The sequence below is a fragment of the Physella acuta genome, unplaced genomic scaffold, assembly GCF_028476545.2.
Source record: "Physella acuta isolate Inbredline_101_S28 unplaced genomic scaffold, ASM2847654v3 ptg000017l, whole genome shotgun sequence".
Lineage (NCBI taxonomy): Eukaryota > Metazoa > Mollusca > Gastropoda > Physidae > Physella > Physella acuta.
In genome coordinates, this window is record NW_026731537.1 from 884,190 (window position 1) to 909,963 (window position 25,774).

General features: G+C 48.2%; 1 protein-coding gene across 1 annotated transcript in view; it reads left to right on the plus strand.

Moving 5' to 3' along the window:
* LOC131938717 (cadherin-related tumor suppressor) overlaps window positions 1–25,774 on the plus strand; it is a 91,936-nt gene that overhangs the window by 60,391 nt on the left and 5,771 nt on the right. Inside the window, exons 6-18 of the mRNA XM_059296852.1 lie at window positions 2,622–2,803; window positions 4,209–5,130; window positions 12,321–12,504; window positions 13,104–13,354; window positions 13,519–13,706; window positions 14,018–14,295; window positions 18,075–18,237; window positions 18,508–18,687; window positions 18,855–20,896; window positions 21,048–21,298; window positions 21,648–23,395; window positions 24,101–24,198; window positions 24,495–24,832. Of these exons, the coding sequence (XP_059152835.1) occupies window positions 2,622–2,803; window positions 4,209–5,130; window positions 12,321–12,504; window positions 13,104–13,354; window positions 13,519–13,706; window positions 14,018–14,295; window positions 18,075–18,237; window positions 18,508–18,687; window positions 18,855–20,896; window positions 21,048–21,298; window positions 21,648–23,395; window positions 24,101–24,198; window positions 24,495–24,832 (6,825 nt within the window). The remainder of the gene's footprint in view (window positions 1–2,621; window positions 2,804–4,208; window positions 5,131–12,320; window positions 12,505–13,103; window positions 13,355–13,518; window positions 13,707–14,017; window positions 14,296–18,074; window positions 18,238–18,507; window positions 18,688–18,854; window positions 20,897–21,047; window positions 21,299–21,647; window positions 23,396–24,100; window positions 24,199–24,494; window positions 24,833–25,774) is intronic.

Below are 25,774 nucleotides of genomic sequence, written 5' to 3' on the forward strand. Positions count from 1 at the left end.
CAGCAGTAGTGAACCTATCGGCCTTGTGGAGCCAGCAGTAGTGAACCTATCGGCCGTGTGGAGCCAGCAGTAGTGAACCTATCGGCCTTGTGGAGCCAGCAGTAGTGAACCTATCGGCCTTGTGGAGCCAGCAGTAGTGAACCTATCGGCCTTGTGGAGCCAGCAGTAGTGAACCTATCGGCCTTGTGGAGCCAGCAGTAGTGAACCTATCGGCCTTGTGGAGCCAGCAGTAGTGAACCTATCGGCCTTGTGGAGCCAGCAGTAGTGAACCTATCGGCCTTGTGGAGCCAGCAGTAGTGAACCTATCGGCCTTGTGGAGCCAGCAGTAGTGAACCTATCGGCCTTGTGGAGCCAGCAGTAGTGAACCTATCGGCCTTGTGGAGCCAGCAGTAGTGAACCTATCGGCCTTGTGGAGCCAGCAGTAGTGAACCTATCGGCCTTGTGGAGCCAGCAGTAATGAACCTATCGGCCTTGTGGAGCCAGCAGTAGTGAACCTATCGGCCTTGTGGAGCCAGCAGTAGTGAACCTATCGGCCTTGTGGAGCCAGCAGTAGTGAACCTATCGGCCTTGTGGAGCCAGCAGTAGTGAACCTATCGGCCTTGTGGAGCCAGCAGTAGTGAACCTATCGGCCTTGTGGAGCCAGCAGTAGTGAACCTATCGGCCTTGTGGAGCCAGCAGTAGTGAACCTATCGGCCTTGTGGAGCCAGCAGTAGTGAACCTATCGGCCGTGTGGAACCAGCAGTAGTGAACCTATCGGCCTTGTGGAGCCAGCAGTAGTGAACCTATCGGCCTTGTGGAGCCAGCAGTAGTGAACCTATCGGCCTTGTGGAGCCAGCAGTAGTGAACCTATCGGCCTTGTGGAGCCAGCAGTAGTGAACCTATCGGCCTTGTGGAGCCAGCAGTAGTGAACCTATCGGCCGTGTGGAACCAGCAGTAGTGAACCTATCGGCCTTGTGGAGCCAGCAGTAGTGAACCTATCGGCCTTGTGGAGCCAGCAGTAGTGAACCTATCGGCCTTGTGGAGCCAGCAGTAGTGAACCTATCGGCCTTGTGGAGCCAGCAGTAGTGAACCTATCGGCCTTGTGGAGCCAGCAGTAGTGAACCTATCGGCCTTGTGGAGCCAGCAGTAGTGAACCTATCGGCCGTGTGGAGCCAGCAGTAGTGAACCTATCGGCCTTGTGGAGCCAGCAGTAGTGAACCTATCGGCCTTGTGGAGCCAGCAGTAGTGAACCTATCGGCCTTGTGGAGCCAGCAGTAGTGAACCTATCGGCCGTGTGGAGCCAGCAGTAGTGAACCTATCGGCCTTGTGGAGCCAGCAGTAGTGAACCTATCGGCCTGATTGAGCCAGGAATTGAAGGGCTTGGTACGGGAATGTGTGTGAGCCTTACTGATCTGCCCGTGACAAGAACAGTTTCACTGTCTGTCATCGCTCGCCACAAGGATCACACATTGGCCACCTAACAACCGTGATCTCACATCGGGGCTAGCTTTCAACTCAACTGTTTTGTTGGAATATGAAGCTGACGGTGAAGGTCATCTACCCTATAAGTTGGTTGTATCGGCCCCCTGGTGAAGGTCATCTACCCTATAAGTTGGTTGTATCAGCCCCCTGGTGAAGGTCATCTACCCTATAAGTTGGTTGTATCAGCCCCCTGGTGAAGGTCATCTACCCTATAAGTTGGTTGTATCAGCCCCCTGGTGAAGGTCATCTACCCTATAAGTTGGTTGTATCAGCCCCCTGGTGAAGGTCATCTACCCTAGAAGTTGGTTGTTTCAGCCCCCCCCCCCTCTCACTCACTGTACCAGTCTTTGAACGGTAACACAAATTATTTCAACTTTCCACCACTACTTTTTTAAACTTGATTTTTTTAAACAGACGAACATAAACATTAAAAAAAAAACACAACTTTTAAAGGCTGGGGCCCGGCACTCGCGAGCTAAATCAGGAACATGCAAAACGAAATAATTTTCTCAATCCCTGCTTTAAACATCCTCCCATGCATTTCAGTTGGCTTTTTGGTTAGCGCGCCCCCTCCCCCTCTACCCCCATAAATATTGTTTTTAATTAAATGTGTGTTGGGGCAGGGCATTAGCACCGGCAGTGATTAGCCCTTAGAACCAGTGTGAGAGAATTTATTAGCCTATACATGTCAAGTGTGAAGCTCCGTCCCCGTCCCTGCCCAACTTTTAAAAAAACTTTATCCCAGAGTTCCGGCATGGGGAAACATGGTTTCATGCAGTTTTTTAGTCAACGGTCCAAATCATGGGCTAATTTAGGTTGTTTTTAGCAATGGGTACATGGGCTAACTCAGGTTTGTTTTTAGCACTAGGTAATATGAGCTAATTTAGGTTTTTTTTTACAATGGGTAATATCATGGGCTAAGTTTTTTGGGCTATCGATGATGTGGGCTAGTTTGGTTTTTTAGGCTATGGATAATGTGGGCTAGTTTTGTTTTTTGGGCTATGTATGAAATCATGGTCTAATCCAGATTTTTTGGGCGATGTCCGAAATGTTCTAATTCATGATTTTTGTTGTTGTTTTGTTTATTTGCCAATGCTTAAAATGCTTGGCTAATTCAATGTTAGTGCTTCCATTTAAGGTGTGTGATGTTTTATCCCCAGGCCTGAGTGGTGATGTCCGTTACAGTCTGGTGGGAGCCACCAACTTTGCCGTGGGTCCCCTCAACGGCAGCATCTACACGGTGGGACGGCTGGACAGGGAGGCGGTGCCAGTGTACAACGTCATCGTCATGGCAACCGACCAGGCGCCTGTGGTCAAGGATAGGTTATCCACCACAGCTACAGTAAGTCACTTACCCACGTCCACTACTCTAGGATAGGTTATCCACCACAGCTACAGTAAGTCACCCACGTCCACTACTCTAGGATAGGTTATCCACCACAGCTACAGTAAGTCACTTACCCACGTCCACTACTCTAGGATAGGTTATCCACCACAGCTACAGTAAGTCACTTACCCACGTCCACTACTCTAGGATAGGTTATCCACCACAGCTACAGTAAGTCACTTACCCACGTCCACTACTCTAGGATAGGTTATCCACCACAGCTACAGTAAGTCACTTACCCACGTCCACTACTCTAGGATAGGTTATCCACCACAGCTACAGTAAGTCACTTACCCACGTCCACTACTCTAGGATAGGTTATCCACCACAGCTACAGTAAGTCACTTACCCACGTCCACTACTCTAGGATAGGTTATCCACCACAGCTACAGTAAGTCACTTACCCACGTCCACTACTCTAGGATAGGTTATCCACCACAGCTACAGTAAGTCACTTACCCACGTCCACTACTCTAGGATAGGTTATCCACCACAGCTACAGTAAGTCACTTACCCACGTCCACTACTCTAGGATAGGTTATCCACCACAGCTACAGTAAGTCACTTACCCACGTCCACTACTCTAGGATAGGTTATCCACCACAGCTACAGTAAGTCACTTACCCACGTCCACTACTCTAGGATAGGTTATCCACCACAGCTACAGTAAGTCACTTACCCACGTCCACTACTCTAGGATAGGTTATCCACCACAGCTACAGTAAGTCACTTACCCACGTCCACTACTCTAGGATAGGTTATCCACCACAGCTACAGTAAGTCACTTACCCACGTCCACTACTCTAGGATAGGTTATCCACCACAGCTACAGTAAGTCACTTACCCACGTCCACTACTCTAGGATAGGTTATCCACCACAGCTACAGTAAGTCACTTACCCACGTCCACTACTCTAGGATAGGTTATCCACCACAGCTACAGTAAGTCACTTACCCACGTCCACTACTCTAGGATAGGTTATCCACCACAGCTACAGTAAGTCACTTACCCACGTCCACTACTCTAGGATAGGTTATCCACCACAGCTACAGTAAGTCACTTACCCACATCCACTGCTCTAGGATAGGTTATCCACCACAGCTACAGTAAGTCACTTACCCACGTCCACTACTCTAGGATAGGTTATCCACCACAGCTACAGTAAGTCACCTACCCACGTCCACTAGTTATGTAAACATTCAAATACTTGTAGATAGGTGTCATAACACCATCACCACCAAACTTGCATTGAAATACTTATAGACAGGTGACTTGAACACATTCTAATCAACACACTTGGTGACTCTCCTCTCTAATGTGTGCATGACCTCTTCTCCCCCCCCCCCCCCCCCCCCCCCAGGTGCAGGTGAAGTTGCGTGACGTCAACGACAACGCCCCCACCTTCCTGAGCCCAGCCACCACCGACATCAGGGAAGACGCCAAGGTCGGCTCGACCGTCTTCACCGTGTCGGTCAGCGACCTTGACGAAGGTGTCAACAGCAAGATCACCTTCAGACTGCTCTCACAAAGCACACCCGGCGTCTTCGCCATCGACCCCCAGTCCGGGTCTCTGGTGCTGCGGTCAGGTCTGGACCGTGAGACCATCTCCAACCACACGCTGGTCATTGAGGCCAAGGACGGCGGCACCGTCCCGCTGGCCACACAGCAGAGCCTGCTCATCCAGGTGACCGACGCCAACGACAACCCGCCCGTCTTCACACAGGCCCAGTACGTCAAGACCATCAACGAGGACATCGCTGTCGGCACCAGTGTTCTCCGTATCCTAGCAACAGACCGGGACATAGGTTTCAACGGCGCTGTCCGCTACTTCATCCTGAGCGGGGAGGGCAGCAACGACTTTAACCTGGACATGTCCAGCGGGGTGCTGCGCGTGAAGAAAGGCCTGGACTACGAGCGCCGGACCTCCTACACCATCCTGGTGCAGGCCGAGGACAGCTCGGTGGAGAACCGCCTGCAGGCCAACACCAGCATCGTCATCACGCTCGTCGACATCAACGACTTCGTCCCCGTGTTCGACGACTCGCCGTACGTCACCTACGTGCAGGAGGGCATGTCGGACGGTCCGGTGCCCATCATTACCATCACGGCCAGGGACGAGGACTCCGGCCTCAACGGTCAGCTGGATTACTCACTGCGTGGCATCACCAGCGACTACCAGATGTTCGGGGTCAACTCGACCACTGGCCAGGTCTACGTGACGGTCAGTCTGGACAGGGAGAATGTCCCCATGTACGTGCTGGCGGTGGTGGCCATGGATAGGGGTAAGTTGTTTTTTTATACACCAGACCACATTTTTTATGGCTCATTCTTTTATGGCGGGGAGAGGCCATCATTGATTAGGATTGGCAGAACATCATTAATTAGCGTCAGTGGAATATTATTAATTAGAAGATCTCATTAATTAGGAAAATGGAGATGTCTTGATAAAGTTTGTTTATATGAAGGGCGGGTTGTATTGTATCTGAGCTGGGAGCTCACAGCTCTAATAAGGCTGGAAACTAATTCATTCTGTCTGGCGCCGTGCTTTCAGCTCCACGCTCTTGTACGCTCCTCTCTTCTTCCTGCCCCTACATGTTTGTACACGTTATTTCTTTAGAGGACGTCAAACTATATTACCGTTAATTTAAGTGGGAACACAACACCCAATCACACACTAGAATATTAATATAAGAAACAATCTCAACAAACACCAACACATACCACATCCTCCATACTACACCCAGTCCACCACAACTACTGCCCACCACCCACACAGCAAAACACCACCAGTCATTACACCATCCACCCCACCACCCACGACAGACACCCTATCGCCCCACCACCCACCAACAAACACCCTAACACCCCACCACACACCAACAAACACCTTAACACCCCAGCACCCACGACAGCCCCCCCCCCCCCTTGTGCCTATTTGTGCCATAAGATTGAGATAGTGAGCCCCATGCGTCAGATGCCCCCCCCCCCCACCCATTGTGTCTATTTGTGCCATAAGATTGAGATAGTGAGCCCCTTGCGTCAGATGTTTACGGCACTGGGCTCTAGAAGAGATAATCAGTTTTCTCAACTCTACAACAGAATTAGCTGGAGAACACAAGACGCGCATTTGTTGTCCTTAGCAGGCTCAAGGGGTAAACACGTTTCCTGACACTGGGGGAGTGCTGGAGCCTGGGACATGGGGGGGGGGGGGGGAGGGGGGGAAGAGAGAAGATGAATATTGAAACACGGTGAGGGGTGGATCCTGGGACACTAGGGCAGTAGTGGATCATAGGACAGGGGGGGTGGATCCCGGGATAGAGAGTGAGTGGGAGGGAATCCCGGGACACGGGACGAAATAATCTAGCACATACAGTTATTTAGATTACATAAGCTCGAACAAAGACCCTGCTAACTAGATCATGGACTTGTTAACCGATAATGGATACACCTAACAAGGATATTTAATGGATACACCTAACAAGGATATTTAGATACAGGAAGTTGTTTTTTTCCTTAAATCTGTAACTTTAAAGTTAGTGATTGAAACTTAGTGATTGGAAGCTAAAGTTAGTGATTGGAAAAGTTAGTGATTGGAAGCTAAAGTTAGTGATTGAAACCTAAAGCTAATGATTGGAGGCTAAAGTTAGTGATTGAAACCTAAAGCTAATGATTGGAAGCTAAAGTTAGTTATTGAAACCTAAAGCTAATGTTTGGAAGCTAAAGTTAGTTATTGGAACCTAAAGCTAACGATTGGAAGCTAAATTTAGTGATTGAATTTTTTTCTCTCAGTTGACACAGACGAAAGTAAGAAAAAAAAAACGACGCTCTAATAAAATGCAAGCATTTTTCCCTCTCCGAGAACCTGCAATAAACGTGTAGACCTCAGACACGGCTGTAAATACGTCACTAGGTGCGACATTTACAGGCAAATGGTGGTGTGGTCATGGACAAACTTGGGTCACTTGGGGCCAGTCGTCATTACTAGACGCTAGTTACCTCGTGTTTATGGACCCACTCTCTAGAATGGTGCCCTCAGTCCATAACCGCCCTGCTGATGTTACATCAGGGACTGGGATCAAAACCATACCAGAGCTATAAACAAACGTCACACGAGGGACGCGCTATCCTTATGTGACCTGTATATGGGGAGGTTGGTTTACAGTAAGTACTCAACTGTGACCTGTATATGGGGAGGGTGATGTACAGTACGTACTAAACTGTAAACTAGGGGCTCATTGTTCACTAACCTTTGCCATCTAGCGACCAACTCAGCTAACAGTTATTGTATGCAGATGACGGCTGCTCTATGTTGGCGTCTAGCCCATACCGTGACTCGACCTACCCAACAATCAGCTGACATAACCACATATTGCCACACTGACATAACCACATACCGACATAGCCACACACTGAAATAACCACATATAGCCACACACTGACATAACCACATATTGCCACACTGACATAACCACACACTGACATAACCACATATTGCCACACTGAAATAACCACATATAGCCACACACTGACATAACCACACACTTCCACACACTGACCTAGCCACACACTGAAATAACCACATATAGCCACACACTGACATAACCACATATTGCCACACTGACATAACCACATATTGCCACACTGAAATAACCACATATTGCCACACTGACATAACCACACACTGAAATAACCACACACTTCCACTCACTGACCTAGCCACACACTTCCACACACTGACATAACCACACACTGAAATAACCACACACTTCCACACACTGACCTAGCCACGCAGTGCCACACGAGATCCCTTAGCTCCAGAACGTGAGAACCATTTCCGGCAAGTTGTGCAATAAAATAGATCCCCCGTGTTTTATGACCAGAGTCTAAGTGCCCTTAAGGACGGATGTATATATACACCATTTCAACTGTCACTTCAGCCACTCGGGCTATAAATTCTGATTGACCCGCGTTATTGGGACTTACTAGTGTGGGGCTTTGTATGTGTGGGGGCTTTACTAGTGTGGGGGTTTGTGAGGGCTTTACTATTGGGGACTTTACTAGTGGGGGCTTTGTGTGTGTGGGGGGCTTTACTAGTGTGGGGGTTTGTGCTTTACTAGTGTGGGGCTATACTAGCGGGGGCTTTACTTGTGCGGGCTTTAGTCGTGTGGGGCTTTACTTGCGAGGACCTCCCCCGTGACATCCCTGATCGAAAGGCGGAAGCTGTGCACATCTGACTCGCTTACTGTCCAGTCTTTGTACTTTCATCTGCTCTCATTCGCCTAACTAAAATGTAGCATGGACAATTAAAAGGGAAACAACTGCCGAGTGATTCTATTTTTACTTCTGAACTTGTCAATACGTGTAATCTCTCCCAGCTTTATGTATGGGGCAGTGTTTGTGGTAATTAAATGTTCCATACTTGGTCACATGGAAGTGTTAATCCCATAAGATAACGATTAGAAAGGATTACGACACAAAACATAATTAGATATCAATACATGAACTAGCAGGGGTTGTTGTGGGGAGATGGGTGGAGGTGGAGAACGCAATCAACGCTGACGTCATCACGTGTACGAGACAACACACTTATTGACGTCAGTAAATCCTCGTCGTTCGAGATGTTTCACGCTTAAGGTTAAGTTTGCGATGGTGTCCGTCTCTAGGATGTCGTCATGTCTAGGTTTTTCCGTGTTTTCTGTGTCATTGTGTATGTGGTGCCATTTCTGTGACGTCATGTGATTGACTCAATGTTAGTGACGTCTTGTCTGCCTGTGCTGAGACCTAAGACAAAAGGCTGCTGTACAGTGTGGTGTTGTGAAGAAGTGGCCGTGTGATTGATGCTCCACCATGTTGTCGAGTGATGTAGAGACCGCGAGAAGATTGAGAGCAACTGTCTCACGGCTGTTGAGTAACTCACGCGTCTTACCGCTCACGACAGTTGCTTGTGTTTGGTTTTCATTTACCGCCTTCAAGTAAAAAAACAATGTTCCCAGTGTTGGCCCCAGTGTCACCTGGAGGGGGTGTGTGGACCACAGAGACATCCAGCTGTAATTGGTTTTAAACCTGAGCTCATTTACTCACATCAATCTTCATTATCTTTTTTTTTTAAAGCACGCAGATATATATATATATATATATATATATATATATATATATATATATATATATATATATATATATATATATATATGTTTGTGTACGTATATATAAGTTAGGATCATTGTAGAGATGGTGCAGTTCAATAGGTGGCCCAAATACAAAACAACAATATTCTATAGATCGAGACAGTGGCCCAAATATAAGACACTGTCTACAGAACGAGACAAAACCGGATTTCCTACCGACCTGACAAAGAAAGCATCAAAAAAGTGTTAGGATATCAACTTTGCTACCAGTGGGGAACCTAGCTCCTGCTACTCGCTACATTTTGATTAGGCTACCTCTAACCCTTGCAACAGGAAATGTAAGAAATCAACGATGAATAATCCAAACTGGAAATTGGTAGTGACTAATTGATTCCCTCCCTTCAACGTCTCGCTCGCCCAAACACGGAAATAACAGTCGAGACTAACTTGGATTATTTAATACACGCTTCTGTTGGGCCAGATTTGTGGCCAGCTGAGAGTAGATGTTGTAGAGCGGAGATCTACTGTGGATGGTATGTGTAGATGTTATTGTTGTACATTTTGTTTTCGTCCGATAGACTGTTAGGGAAATTTCTCCGGTATTTTTCAGCACCGTGGGATATAGAGTGTGTAATGAATTGATGTGATCCCAATAACATTAGCGGAGAGATGTAGCATATGCCCAGCTCAGCGCTTTTAAACCTGTCACCAACACTCTTTTATTTCTTACAGTTCAAGTCCCGTAGGGGACCAAGTGGGGGGGGGGGGGTGAAAATGAAATAAAAAGACGAGTGAGGCTGTAATAGATTAACAGACTCAAGGTCCTGCTACAGTGAACATTGTGCTCACAGATGCTGTGGGGGGGGGGGGGGGTGATACATGTATCTATTGTATTTTATCAGACACCGTTGTATACATTTAGCAGAGGTTCTAGTGTTGTTTTGCAGACGTTTTTGCTGCAGTTGGAGGTGATGGTTACAATCATATCTTATAAAAGTTCCAATCGATAACTCACCAGAACCCTTATGTAAGATGTCTTCTCTCTCTGTACACCACTCATACTTGTGTTATGTGGGTATAGCCGCAGTGTAGCGGGCAACTTTCCTCTGTGGGGTATCTAGTCGGTTTCAGGCCACACCAATTGACACGAGCGTGCCTCGGCTCTAATGACTGGTGGGGGGGGGGGGGGGGGGGGGGGGAGACGTGATCAGCGCCTCTCCCACACCCAGAAATTTTATCCAAATAATTAAATGGAGCAATCTGAGTAGCCCATGTCGTAAGTTAGAACAGTCCGTGCTTGGTGTAGCCCTGTAGCCCATGTGATGTAGCCCATGTGATGTAGCTAGTGCTGGGTGTAGCCCATGTTCTAGTGTAGCCCATGTAATGTAGCTATGTAGCCAGTGTTGGAGTGTAGCCCATGTATTGTAGCTAGTGCAGTGGTGTAGCCCATGTTGTAGTGTAGCCCATGTATTGTAGCTATGTAGCAAGTGTTGGGATGTAGCCCATGTATTGTAGCTAGTGCTGGGTGTAGCCCATGTTGTGGTGTAGCCCATGTAATGTAGCCAGTGCTGGGGTGTAGCCCATATTGTTGTGTGGCACTGTACCCCAAACTATAGTGTATAAACTAATTATTTCCTTGTATCTGATGCTGTGGTGAAGTGTGTATCTGATAGTGCAGTGTGTATCTGTAGTGTAGAACAGAGCACCATATTGCAATGTTTGCTGCCGACAGAAGATGATGAAAATGTCAAGTCCCAGCTCCAGTAAATAAGACGCGGACCGTCAAGAGGTGTAGGGTGTCGGTACACAAACACGTGGAGCACAGGGGATCTCAAACTATGTTGCTCTAACATTTAAACGTACCCGACACCAGGCCAGGGTAAACCTTGCGGCAGTTCCACAGGTGGATTGTGGGGGAGGGGTGTGAGGGTGTGTGTGAGTGAGGGACCGCACGTGAGAACAGCTGTAGGAAATGAGCAGAAATGAGAGAGAATAAAACGTGTATAAGTTTGCTCTAGCTGTGGCCCGTACTAGCGTACTGTTTCTAGCGCCTGGCTCACAGTGCCTCGTCTGTAATGGTGTGGACACCACAGTACCCAGTTAGTGATTGTGTAGACACCACAGTGCCCTGTCTATGATGGTGTAGACACCACAGTGCCCTGTCTATGATGGTGTGGACACCACCGTGCCCTGTCTATGATGGTGTGGACACCACCGTGCCCTGTCTATGATGGTGTGGACACCACAGTGCCCCGTCTATGATGGCGTGGACACCACCGTGCCCCGCCTATGATGGTGTAGACACCACCGTGCCCAGTTAGTGATTCTCTTGACAGCACTTGCCAGCCAATGATTGTTTAGACACCGGAGTACCCAATCAGTGATTGTTTAGGCACAGGGCACCCAATCAATGATTGGAGAATTCAGTAAATAATTGTTGGTATAGGAAACCCAACCCACCGCACGTTAAATCAGTGTATATAACACAGTCAGTCCACTCACAGATAGTCTTAACCAAAGCACAGACATCTATTAAAAATCTAGGCTCTCTTAATTCGCCTCTCTCTCTCTCTCTCTCCTTTCTGCAACCCGACGTCTCCATAATACTAAAACATTGAGCATAAACTGCATTCTTACTAGCTGCCCTAACTACCCAGACATTTGGTTCGAAACTACCATCCTTATAGCTGACCTAATAGACAGGACTTTATTTAGCTGTGATGCTCCAACTTTCCCGGAGAATGAGTGTGTGTGTGTGATGTCACGTGATGACGTGCTATGAGCGCCCTGTTTACGACCCACCCAGGCGCCAGTGGTCCATTCAATACGTGATAAAATCGTAGCTGAGGACGGGGAAAAAACCACTGGGCCCTAAAAAACTACCATCATACTTTTGTTCACTTGTAATGTAACACTAAAGTAAACATGATAAAAATGAATATAACAACAAATGAAGTTTGTGTATTTCGTTAGTTTTACACTTGGTTAATTTTTCTTAAAAAGTGGCTTAAATATTAATTTGACCCAGATGAAGGTATTTAGCCATTACAGCCAATTCTAAATCATTGCTTCCTATCAGAATAGAACATTTTCCGTTCCGTTGTGACCTTGATGTTTTCCGTTCCGTTGTGACCCTGATGTTTTCAGTTCCGTTGTGACCCTGATGTTTTCCATTGTGACCCCGATGTTTTCCGTTGTGACCCTGATGTTTTCCGTTGTGACCCTGATGTTTTCCGTTGTGACCCTGATGTTTTCCGTTGTGACCCTGATGTTTTCCGTTGTGACCCTGATGTTTTCCGTTGTGACCCTGATGTTTTCCGTTGTGATCCTGATGTTTTCTTGTCCAGGAAATCCTGTCCAGATCGGGACGGCGACAGTGACCGTGATTGTGAAGGATGTGAATGACCACACCCCCAAGTTTGACAGCAACGGGCCGTACCTGGCCAACGTGATGGAGAACATGCCAGCTGGGACGTCGGTCATCACTGTGGCAGCCTCCGACTCAGACGAGGGCATCAACTCCAACATTGTGTAAGTCGTCTCTAGGTGAAGGGGGACAGGGCTGTACACCCTGGGAATAGGTCTGTACACATTAGGGACAGGGCTGTACACCCTGGGGACAGGGCTCCATCCCTGGGGGACAGGGCTCAACCCCTGGGGACAGGGCTCAACCCCTGGGGACAGGGCTCAACCCCCGGGGACAGGGCTCCATCCCTGGGGACAGGGCTAAACCCCTGGGGTTAGGTGTGTTGTAAGTTATCTCTAGGGCTGTGTACCCCAATCTGGGGACAAGACTGTTTTTACCATCCTTACAGGTGACCCCTGTCCAAAGGATCTCTCCCTCCTACCCTAGGTACAGGTCTCTTTTTAACCCTCCCACTCCCCTGGCTAAAAAGACCCCCCCCTCTTTACCCTGGTTACTAGTGGGTCAATTCTGTTAACTGTTGTAACAAGTTAATTTATGATTCAATTTATCCATTATAATTATGGGAAGTTATTTTTTTGTGAGTGTTAACTTTGCCTAGTTTAGACTATAAAGTATATATTTAACTAAAGGAAGTGTGTAATGATCTGGTTCATTTAGTCTTTCATGCAGGTTAATTAAAGTATCTCTAAATTTATGTTGACAGCTACACGCTGGCAGACAGCATGGGCAGCAGGTTCAGCATTAACCCCAGCACAGCTCTGATCACAACCACAGCTTCACTGGACAGGGAGCTGGAGACCATGTACACACTGACCGTCATAGCCACAGACCAGGGCATCCCCCCACGCTCCGCAGCCGTACAGGTCATTGCTATGGTGGGGGACGACAACGACCACGCCCCTGAGTTTGGTACCAGCACCTACACGGCTACCATGTATGATCCAGCCAATGCAGGTAGGATACAGTTGCTAGTCCAGTTTCAGACATTACACTGGTCAAACATAGTATAGTTTGTTTTATAGCATAATTTTGTCACATAACTTGGATTGAACATACTGGTTTTACCTTCTGTTTTCATATGAGTGCTTACATCAGGGGTCATATCATATCTTTTCCAGGTGATTTTGTCATAGGTGTAACAGCTGTTGACCAGGACATAGGTAACAATGGTAAGGTGGTGTACACCCTGGAGGGACCCAACCAAAATCTTTTCCTCATGGATGGGGAGACAGGTGTGGTTACCATGAGGTCAGCACTTACAACGACAGGCAACGTGGTCAGTTTTCTTGTCAGAGCCACGGATCAGGTGAGTTGCTCAGGTTCTCTAACGCTTGCATGGTGCTACACCCTAATTTATTTCAGTGACCACTCAAGCTTAGCGAAAATAAATCAAATTAATTTTACTTAATTATGGTGACTCATTAATAATAAATAGTGGAACACATGGACTTGACTGGTTAAACTACACACAATATAAGATTAATCTCAAACCTACACCCTGCAACAAAATTTCAGTCAATATCAATTACTTCCAGCTTTACATTCCTGTATAATTAAAAGAACTTAAGTAAGCCGAAGATGCAATGTTTATCTGTAGAAATGACTTTGTTGTTGTAGGGCAAACCATCACTGAACAGCTCAGCCTCTGTGTCTGTCACTCTCTCCAAATCTGCAACATCAACGCGACCTGTCTTCAAGGACTTCAGCTCCAATTTGAACATCAGTGAAAACTCTGAGGCGGGAGTTTTTCTGACCACAGTCCAGGCGACATCGACATCCAACAGTCGTGTGACCTACCACATAGCTGGTGGTAACGTCAACAATGGATTCACCATCAACTCTGAGACAGGGGGCATTAGTGTTGCTGGGAGAATTGATTATGAAGTCACCACTAAGTAAGTGGGAATTATTGTAGTTCTACCAATCAAAAGTTAGTTCACTTGTGTTTACAGACCACCTCATTTGACTGACTGACCACCTCACCTGACTGACTACCTCACCTGACTACCTTACTGTACATGACTGATGACTTCACTACACCTGAGTGACCACCTCACCACACATGACTGACTGACTACCTCACCTAACTGACCACCTCACCACACCTGACTGACCACCTCACTACACCTGACTGACCACCTCACCACACAATACTGACCACCTCACCAGACCTGACTGACCACCTCCCTACACCTGAGTGACCACCTCACCACACATGACAGACCACCTCCCTACACCTGAATGACCACCTCACTACACCTGACTGACCACCTCACCACACATGACTGACCACCTCACCACACCTGAGTGACCACCTCCCTACACCACACCTGAATGACCACCTCACCACACCTGAGTGACCACCTCCCTACACCACACCTGACTGACCACCTCACCACACATGACTGACCACCTCACCACACATGACTGACCACCTCACCACACATGACTGACCACCTCACCACACCTGAGTGACCACCTCACCACACATGACTGACCACCTCACCACACATGACTGACCACCTCACCACACCTGAGTGACCACCTCACCACACATGACTGACCACCTCCCTACACCTGACTGACCACCTCACCACACATGACTGACCACCTCACTACACCTGACTGACCACCTCACCACACATGACTGACCACCTCACCACACATAACTGACCACCTCACCACACATGACTGACCACCTCACCACACATGACTGACCACCTCACCACACATGACTGACCACCTCACTACACCTGACTGACCACCTCCCTACACCTGAATGACCACCTCACCACACCTAACTGACCACCTCACCACACCTGACTGACCACCTCCCTACACCTGACTGACCACCTCACCACACCTGAGTGACCACCTCCCCACACATGACTGACCACCTCCCTACACCTGAATGACCACCTCACCACACATAACTGACCACCTCACCACACCTGACTGACCACCTCACCACACATGACTGACCACCTCACCACACCTAACTGACCACCTCACCACACATGACTGACCACCTCCCTACACCTGAATGACCACCTCACCACACCTAACTGACCACCTCACCACACCTGACTGACCACCTCACCACACATGACTGACCACCTAACCACACATGACTGACCACCTCACCACACATGACTGACCACCTCACCACACATGACTGACCACCTCACCACACATGACTGACCACCTCACCACACCTGAATGACCACCTCACCACACATGACTGACCACCTCACCACACATGACTGACCACCTCCCTACACCACACCTGAATGACCACCTCACCACACCTGAGTGACCACCTCACCACACATGACTGACCACCTCACCACACCTGAGTGACCACCTCCCTACACCACACCTGAATGACCACCTCACCACACCTGAGTGACCACCTCCCCACACATGACTGACCACCTCCCTACACCTGAATGACCACCTCACCACACATGACTGACCACCTCACCACACATAACTGACCACCTCACTACACCTGACTGACCACCTCACCACACATGACTGACCACCTCACCACACATGACTGACCACCTCACTACACATGACTGACCACCTCCCTACACCTGAGTGACCACCTCACCACACATGACTGACCACCTCACCACACATAACTGACCACCTCACCACACATAACTGACCACCTCACCACACATGACTGACCACCTCACCACACATGACTGACCACCTCACCACACATGACTGACCACCTCACCACACCTGAGTGACCACCTCCCTACACCACACCTGAATGACCACCTCACCACACCTGAGTGACCACCTCACCACACATGACTGACCACCTCACTACACATGACTGACCACCTCACCACACATGACTGACCACCTCACCACACATGACTGACCACCTCACCACACATGACTGACCACCTCACCACACATGACTGACCACCTCACCACACCTGACTGACCACCTCACCACACATGACTGACCACCTCACCACACATGACTGACCACCTCACCACACATGACTGACCACCTCACCACACATGACTGACCACCTCACCACACCTGAGTGACCACCTCACCACACATGACTGACCACCTCACCACACCTGAATGACCACCTCACCACACCTGAATGACCACCTCACCACACATGACTGACCACCTCACTACACCTGACTGACCACCTCACCACACATGACTGACCACCTCACCACACATGACTGACCACCTCACCACACATGACTGACCACCTCACCACACATGACTGACCACCTCACCAAACATGACTGACCACCTCACCACACATGACTGACCACCTCCCTACACCACACCTGAATGACCACCTCACCACACCTGAGTGACCACCTCACCACACATGACTGACCACCTCACCACACATGACTGACCACCTCACCACACATGACTGACCACCTCACCACACCTGACTGACCACCTCACCACACCTGAGTGACCACCTCACCACACATGACTGACCACCTCACCACACCTGAGTGACCACCTCACCACACATGACTGACCACCTCACCACACATGACTGACCACCTCACCACACATGACTGACCACCTCACCACACCTGACTGACCACCTCACCACACCTGAGTGACCACCTCCCTACACCACACCTGAATGACCACCTCACCACACATGACTGACCAGCTCACCACACATGACTGACCACCTCACCACACATGACTGACCACCTCACCACACCTGACTGACCACCTCACCACACCTGAGTGACCACCTCACCACACATGACTGACCACCTCACCACACCTGAGTGACCACCTCACCACACATGACTGACCACCTCACCACACATGACTGACCACCTCACCACACATGACTGACCACCTCACCACACCTGACTGACCACCTCACCACACCTGAGTGACCACCTCCCTACACCACACCTGAATGACCACCTCACCACACCTGAGTGACCACCTCCCCACACATGACTGACCACCTCACCACACATGACTGACCACCTCACCACACATGACTGACCACCTCACCACACCTGACTGACCACCTCACCACACCTGACTGACCACCTCCCCACACATGACTGACCACCTCCCTACAGCTGAATGACCACCTCACCACACCTGACTGACCACCTCACCACACATGACTGACCACCTCACCACACATGACTGACCACCTCACCACACATGACTGACCACCTCACCACACATGACTGACCACCTAACCACACATGACTGACCACCTCACCACACATGACTGACCACCTCACCACACATGACTGACCACCTCACCACACCTGAATGACCACCTCACCACACATGACTGACCACCTCACCACACATGACTGACCACCTCACCACACATGACTGACCACCTCACCACACATGACTGACCACCTAACCACACATGACTGACCACCTAACCACACATGACTGACCACCTCACCACACATGACTGACCACCTCACCACACCTGAATGACCACCTCACCACACCTGAATGACCACCTCACCACACATGACTGACCACCTCACCACACATGACTGACCACCTCACCACACATAACTGACCACCTCACCACACATGACTGACCACCTCACTACACATAACTGACCACCTCCCTACACCTGAGTGACCAAGTATTTGTCTGACCTAAAGGTTCAAGCTGTGGCTGGAGGCCAGAGATCAGACACAATTGTCCACCTTCAAAAGACTGGACATAGCTGTGTTGGATCAGAATGACAACTGGCCCACCTTCTCCTCGGCTCTGTACACAGCCTCAGTGCTAGAGAATTGTGCTGTTGGCACCTCTGTTTTCACTGTAAGTCTTAAGCCTTCTTTTACTTGGTATCATTATAAGTCTAAGTCTTTATTTACTTTGTTTTACTAGATTTCATCTTGCCTACATATGTGTTTACTGTAAAACCTTTTACTTGCTAAATCATCTTCTAAGACCTGTTTTCTCTGTTTCATCTTGCTTATGTGTGTGTTTACTGTCGAACTTGTTACTTGCTAAATCATCTTCTAAGACCTGTTTTCTCTGTTTCATCTTGCTTATGTGTGTGTTGACTGTCAAACTTGTTACTTGCAGGTGGTAGCAACTGATCTAGACTCTGGCCTCAACAAACAAATAGTTTACAGGCTCAAGAATGGGAATGAGAACAACACATTTGCACTAAACACTACCAGTGGTCAGTTGTCCACCCTGAACAGGGTGGTGGACAGGGAGAAGATAGCCCTCTATAACCTGGAGATTGAGGCGGCAGACATGGTGAGCTGGCCTGGTGTGCAGGGCTGTTTGTCTTCTTTACTTTCCTAGATCAGGGCTGTTTGTCTTCTTTACTTTCCTAGATCAGGGCTATTTGTCTTCTTTACTTTCCTAGATCAGATTTGGCTGGGTGAAGATTGATTTAATCAATAAAATTTTTATCTGTCCAGGGTGTGCCCAGTAACACAGCATCTACCACGGTGCGTGTCACCATTCTTGATGTGAACGACAACGAGCCAAAGTTTGTGGGGCCCAGGAGTGCCGCTGTACCAGAGGACCTCCCCGTGGGCTCACTCATCCTCCAGCTGAGCACCAGTGACCTTGACATTGGTGACAATGCCAAGGCTGTGTATGGATATGACAACACTGAGGGCTTCCCTTTTGTTGTTGACACCCAGACTGGGAAGATCACCAACAAGCAGGCGTTGGACGCTGAGCTGCAGGACAAGTACACCTTCATTGTCAGCGTCTCTGACGGATCATTTGTCCAGAAGACATCCCTGAATATCCGGGTCCTGGATGTAAACGACAACCCGCCCAGGTTCCGCGACTCTGTCATGGTGTTCAACCTGACGGAGCTCCAGCCTCCCAGCACGCGGGTCACCCAGCTGACCGCCCTTGACCAGGACAAGTCCAGCCCAAACAATAAATATTTCTTCTCCCTGAGACGCCCCTCCTCCCTGTTTGAACTGAACCCTGAGACTGGGGATATCACAGCACTGGAGAGCATGCGCTTCTACGGGGGTCAGCCCAGCATGGACACCATGAACGAACACGTGCTGGACGTTCTGGTCACTGACCTCGGCATCCCGTCTCTCTCCTCTGAGGCCACTGTGTACATCAGGATTATAGATGCCAACGACCACTCCCCCGTCTTTGTCAAAAGTTCCTACTTCTCAGCTGTGCCTGTGGACATCCAACCTGCGCAGATTGTCCTGCGTGTCACAGCTAAAGATGACATGGACTACGGCAGGAACGCCGAGGTTGTCTACTCCATAGTGGATGGCTCAGGTGTGCCCTACTTCACCATCAACACCACCACGGGTGAGATCTTCTCCAGCGCCTCTCTCACTGGCAACGTCAGCAAGAAGCTGACACTGACTGTACGGGCTAGTGACCGCGGGCTGCCAGTCATGTCCACGACCATAGATGTCCAGTTTGAGGTCACCGACCCCAATGTCAACGCACCTCGGTTTAACAGCAACCCTTTCACCAAGCAAGTTTTGGAAAGTGTCCCCATTGGTTTTATCATCGACACCATCACAGCAACAGACAGTGACTCAGGCCTGAATGGAGAGGTCCAGTACTTCATCACCAGCGGCAACAATGGCTCACTGTTTGCCATCAACCCAGACAGCGGGAGGCTGACCGTAGAGCAGCCACTGGACTACGAGACACAGACCTCCTACACTGTAACCCTGACAGCCAGGGACAAGGCTCTCTTCAGCAAGGAGGTTTCCCGTGACTACCTGATCACGCTGCTGGACGTCAACGACAACAAACCCGTCTTTGACCAGGACTACTATGATGCTTACGTCCAAGAGAACAACGCTGCCCAGACGTACGTCTTCACTTTATCAGCTTCAGATGCGGACACCAGTGCCATCAATAAAATCATACGCTACTCCATAGTTGGAGACGCCAGCTCCAAATCTTTCTTCCAGATAGACAACCAGACGGGGGTCATCAACACAGGCAACTCAATGTTTGATTATGAAACCAGAAACCTCTTCACACTGCTGGTCATGGCTTACAACCCTGACCCTGGCAACAGTGAGGCATCAATCCTTAAGTCAGTGACCACAGTGTACGTCCACATTACAGGGGTCAATGAAGACAGCCCCCATTTTATCCAGAAGTCCTACAGCTTCCAGGTCAGTGAGTCAGCTGAGATGGGGACGTCTGTTGGGCGGGTGACCGCGCTAGACAAGGACCACGGCATAGACGGGGTTGTCTACTACTATCTGGAGGCCCAGAGCAACCTGCAGGGCTTCACCATGGAGCCCCTCACTGGTGTGCTCAAAGTCTCCAAGAGGCCGGACTACGAGACGTCCCCCAGCATCTTGTTGACTGTCATAGCCAAAAACTGGGGGAGTGTGCGGGGTAATGACACCGACACCTGCACCATCAACATCACTGTCATTGACGCTAACGACCCGCCAGAATTTTCTCAGGCTGTCTACCACGCCAATGTTACTGAGAACTCCCCTGGGTAAGTAGTCTAATGATCTAACTGTACCAGTGTTCCAACACCCACCTCCACTTTATCAACTATCCATGAAACCAATAGATCAATATTTTCTTTCTTCATACACCTGCCTGTTTAAATGGGATCAGTTCATGTATTGACCTTGACCTTACAGACACACCCTGGTGACCTATGTGTCAGCTGTGGACCGTGACCTGCTGCCAGAGAACAGGCTGTTCAAGTTTGTCATCCTGAGCGGCAACGTGCCAGAGAGGTTCTCCATCAGCCAGATGGGTTCAGCGGGTAGCCAGGCGGGTCAGCTGGGCAAGATAGAGACGTCAGGCCTAGGTGTGCTGGACAGGGAGACAACTGCCAAGTACTCACTGGTCATTGGTGCTCTTGACCTCAATACACCCTCCATTCAAGGTAAGCTGTTGACCTCAATACACCCTCCATTCAAGGTAAGCTGTTGGAAGTAATGTCCTGTTCAGTTGATTCCAAACTACCTTTTATTCTAAGTAAACACTGTAACTGTCAGTTAATTGTAAAACAGTAAGCTTAAATTTTCATTCAATGTTCTAGGGAGATAACCTTCTTACCCAGGGTAAACTGGGCCAGGAAGGGGCACAATTGTTCTATTGGTGACTGAAATATGGGCACAGCTTAAGAATAGAAACAGAAATTTGGCAGAAGATAGATCAGAAAAAAACATTTAACTATTTAGCTTACAAATTTTACCACATTAAATTGAGGAGTTGTTTGTTGTGTTGACCAGGTACATCAACTGTGGAGATTGAGTTGTTGGACGTGAATGACAACGCCCCTAGATTCAACCCACAGAACCTGAAGGCCAACGTGTCAGAGAACGAAACAGCTGGGGTGGAGGTGATCACACTCAGGGACTACACCATCGACGCTGACATCCCACCCAACCAGGGGCCCTACAGGTACAAGATGAAAGACGGGGCTTGGAGTGAGTACTTCTCCATGAATGAGTTGACAGGCAGGGTGGAGACACTCAAGGCTTTAAACAGAGACATCAGCCCCCAGTTTGTCATACCAGTTGTGGTCACTGACAATGGCATCCCTACCATGACATCCACCCTGACCTTCACTGTCGTGGTCAGTGACATCAACAACTCTCAGCCCAAGCCTCGACCTCTGCAGGTGCTGGTCACTGTGATGGAGAACCAGTTCCTGTCTGGTAAAATAGCTGACGTCAGGCCGCTGGACTCTGACACGTCAGACAAGTACACGTGTACCATCCTGAGTGGGGACGCAGCGCACTTTGTCATCAACAAGGGCTGCGACCTGGAGGCGGTCAGCCTGGGCCCAGAGCTCTACAAGCTGAAGATCAAAGGCTGGGACGACAAGTTCTCCCCCGTACAGTACGACGTCTCCATCCTGGTGCAGGCCATCGGCAACACTTCCCTGGCCAACTCGGTGGCCACCGTCCTGGCCAATGAGAAAGCTTCAACATTCCTGGAGAAAAAGTTCTCCCTCTTTAAAACACGGGTACAAGAAGCTTTTGGCGCCTTCTTCACCTGCAATGTCTTCAACCTTCAGGAGACTGGCTCTGACTTGCGGGTCATGATGTACATCTACGACAGCAGCAAGAGGTTTCTCAGCACCAACGACATCCAGCGCGGGCTGGCGGCCGCTAAAGCTGCCATAGAGGCCAGCGTTGATGTCAGCATCAAGACCATCACAGAGAACAAATGTGGGGTCAACCCTTGTAAAAATGGCGGCAGCTGCTCGACGCTGGTTGTAGCTGTACCTGAGGTGTCAATCAGTGACTCACCTGCGCTGGTGCTGACCTCAGTGGACACCTACCTGGACACGTCTTGCACCTGTATGCCAGCCTTCACTGGCGCCTACTGCGAGCAGAGCCAGCAGCCTTGTGGGGGGGACTACTGCTATCATGGAGGTACCTGCTTCAACAACACCTGCAGGTGTCCTGACACCTGGCAGGGGACCTACTGTCAGCTGGACGTCAACGAATGCCTGAGGACGTCCTTGTGTAAAAATGGCGCCACCTGCCACAACATAGACGGAGGGTTTGAGTGCATCTGTCCCGTGGGGTACCAGGGCAAGTACTGTGACAGCCAGAACTTCTGCACCAGCAAGCCTTGCTCCAGCCACGGCACCTGTGAGGAGCAGCTGGACTCGTTCCAGTGTGTTTGTGACTACGGCTACTACGGCCCACTCTGCCAGTTCTCCAGCATGTCCTTCCAGGGCGGGTCCTACGCCCAGTTCAAGCCAGTGGACAGCTACCACATCTTTAACCTGACCATTTACTTCGCCACTGTGGACAACAACTCTCTGCTGGTCTTTAGCCCAGTCACCATTGGGGAGGTCAGTCAAGGCTTTCTGGCTGTGGAGGTCATAGCTGGCAAGGTCAAGGTCTCCTTCCTGCTGGACCCGTGGGTCAGCAACCAGACGCCCAGGGTGTTGGTCCTGTCCACCACAGGGTCAGTGAACACAGGCTACTGGTACAGGCTGGAGCTGACCAAAGTCTTGTGGGTGAGTACTCTAAGCTTAGTTCAGCTATTGCCATCAACAATAGCTAGGTTAAAACCAGATCTAGAACAGGAGTCAGAGGTTGGGGAGATGAGTAAACCAGTGCATACAAAATAATGTTATAGAAAACAAAATCACTTTAAAATTAATAATGTAGGTCCAAAAAAAACTTGATAAAACTAACACAGGAAACCATTACAAACACAAATCTCTTGTAATATAATATACGCTTGACTGTATTGCCAAATTGAAAATTTACATTTTCTTAAATTTTGACAGCCATGAAATAAGTATCAACAAAAAAAAAACTGAAATAAGCCTACTAGTTTCAATAAGTTTTCTTCAATTGAGTTTATAAAATTTGGACCTTACTTTTGTATCTTGCAAATAAAATAGGTTTTAATTTATATATCAAGAAATAATTAGATTTAAAGTTTAGACATGCAGGGTAAAACAATAAATAAATTATATGTATATATATATACATATATATGTACATACATATTTATATATACACATATATATATATTAAAGGGGCTCCAAAAAAGGTTTTTGCAGGGGGACCCGGAGCCTCTTTTTCTAGTTCTGCTGCTGATCTGAATCATACAATGTCAAGGGTTACAGTTAATATTAAGGTCAGGTTAGAGTAGAGAAGAACATGCGTCATGTTCCAGTGGTTTTATCTGTTGCCATGTTTGTTTTCTTCAGACGGCCACCTTGATAGTCCAGAGGTGTACCAACTTGACATGTGACAGCTGTGTGGACAAGAGGAGAGAGTGTTACCACGAGATGGATTATATATCAGAGTGAGTTGATTAGCCACATTAGCAGCAGTCATCTAACCACACTATCATCAGTCATTTAACTACACTATCAGCAGTCATTTAACCCCACTATCAGCAGTCATTTAACCACAGTATCAGCAGTCATTTAACCACAGTATCAGTCAAAAGCCATTTTATTTTAAGAGCTTTGCAATAGAAAAATTGTATCATTGGCAAATTTTTTCTTCATTGCCTCTGCATATGTAAGCATTAGAACCTTTTTTTGTTTGGTTCAAAAACTCCAATTTGGCAACTCAGAAATCATTTGTTTTTCCCAGCAATCGACCAGTCCAGGGTCAGTACATCAGCATTGGGGGTGTGAAAAACTTTGCTGATGTGACAGATCTGAAGGGGCTTGTCAAGACTCACGACTTCACCGGCTGCATCCACAGCGTCACCATCAACAGCAAATCTTTTGGGCTGAGCCCAGGGGGGAGCAGCGCGGAGAACGTGCCGGTGGATGTGAACAACGTCACAGACACCTGCCCCAGGAAACAGGCTGGCAGCCCATGCTTGAGCTCACCTGGGTGCTACAACAATGGCGTCTGTCTGGACAAGTGGTCACACGCTGCCTGCCAGTGTTCTAACACATACATGGATGACCTCTGTCTCATCAGTGAGTTTTACATTGATAACTAGATTCTAGGCTAGTTCAGGGAGTTTTACATTGATAACTAGATTCTAGGCTAGATCATTGAGTTTTACATTGATAACTAGATTCTAGGCTAGATCAGTGAGTTTTACATTGATAACTAGATTCTAGGCTAGTTCAGGGAGTTTTACATTGATAACTAGATTCTAGGCTAGATCAGTGAGTTTTACATTGATAACTAGATTCTAGGCTAGTTCAGTGAGTTTTACATTGATAACTAGATTCTAGGCTAGTTCAGGGAGTTTTACATTGATAACTAGATTCTAGGCTAGTTCAGGGAGTTTTACATTAATAAGTAGATTCTAGGCTAGATCAGTGAGTTTTACATTGATAACTAGATTCTAGGCTAGATCATTGAGTTTTACATTGATAACTAGATTCTAGGCTAGATCATTGAGTTTTACATTGATAACTAGATTCTAGGCTAGTTCAGGGAGTTTTACATTGATAACTAGATTCTAGGCTAGATCAGTGAGTTTTACATTGATAACTAGATTCTAGGCTAGATCATTGAGTTTTACATTGATAACTAGATTCTAGGCTAGATCAGTGAGTTTTACATTGATAACTAGATTCTAGGCTAGTTCAGGGAGTTTTACATTGATAACTAGATTCTAGGCTAGATCATTGAGTTTTACATTGATAACTAGATTCTACCACAGGGTAGCCAGTTTTATGACTTACTGATTTAATGTCAAATCTAGCTGATAAATTCTTATGTCCTACCTAGTCAAATTTCAATGTTTTACATGTGGTCTGTGTACCTAGTCAACTTTCAATGTTTTACATGTGGTCTTTGAACAATGTTTCCACTAAGGGGAAAAATATGTGCAACATATATTTTGTGTGCGCGGTATTCTAAAAGTCTTATTTAAGGATTTTACAAAATGACTGCGCAGCAGTTAA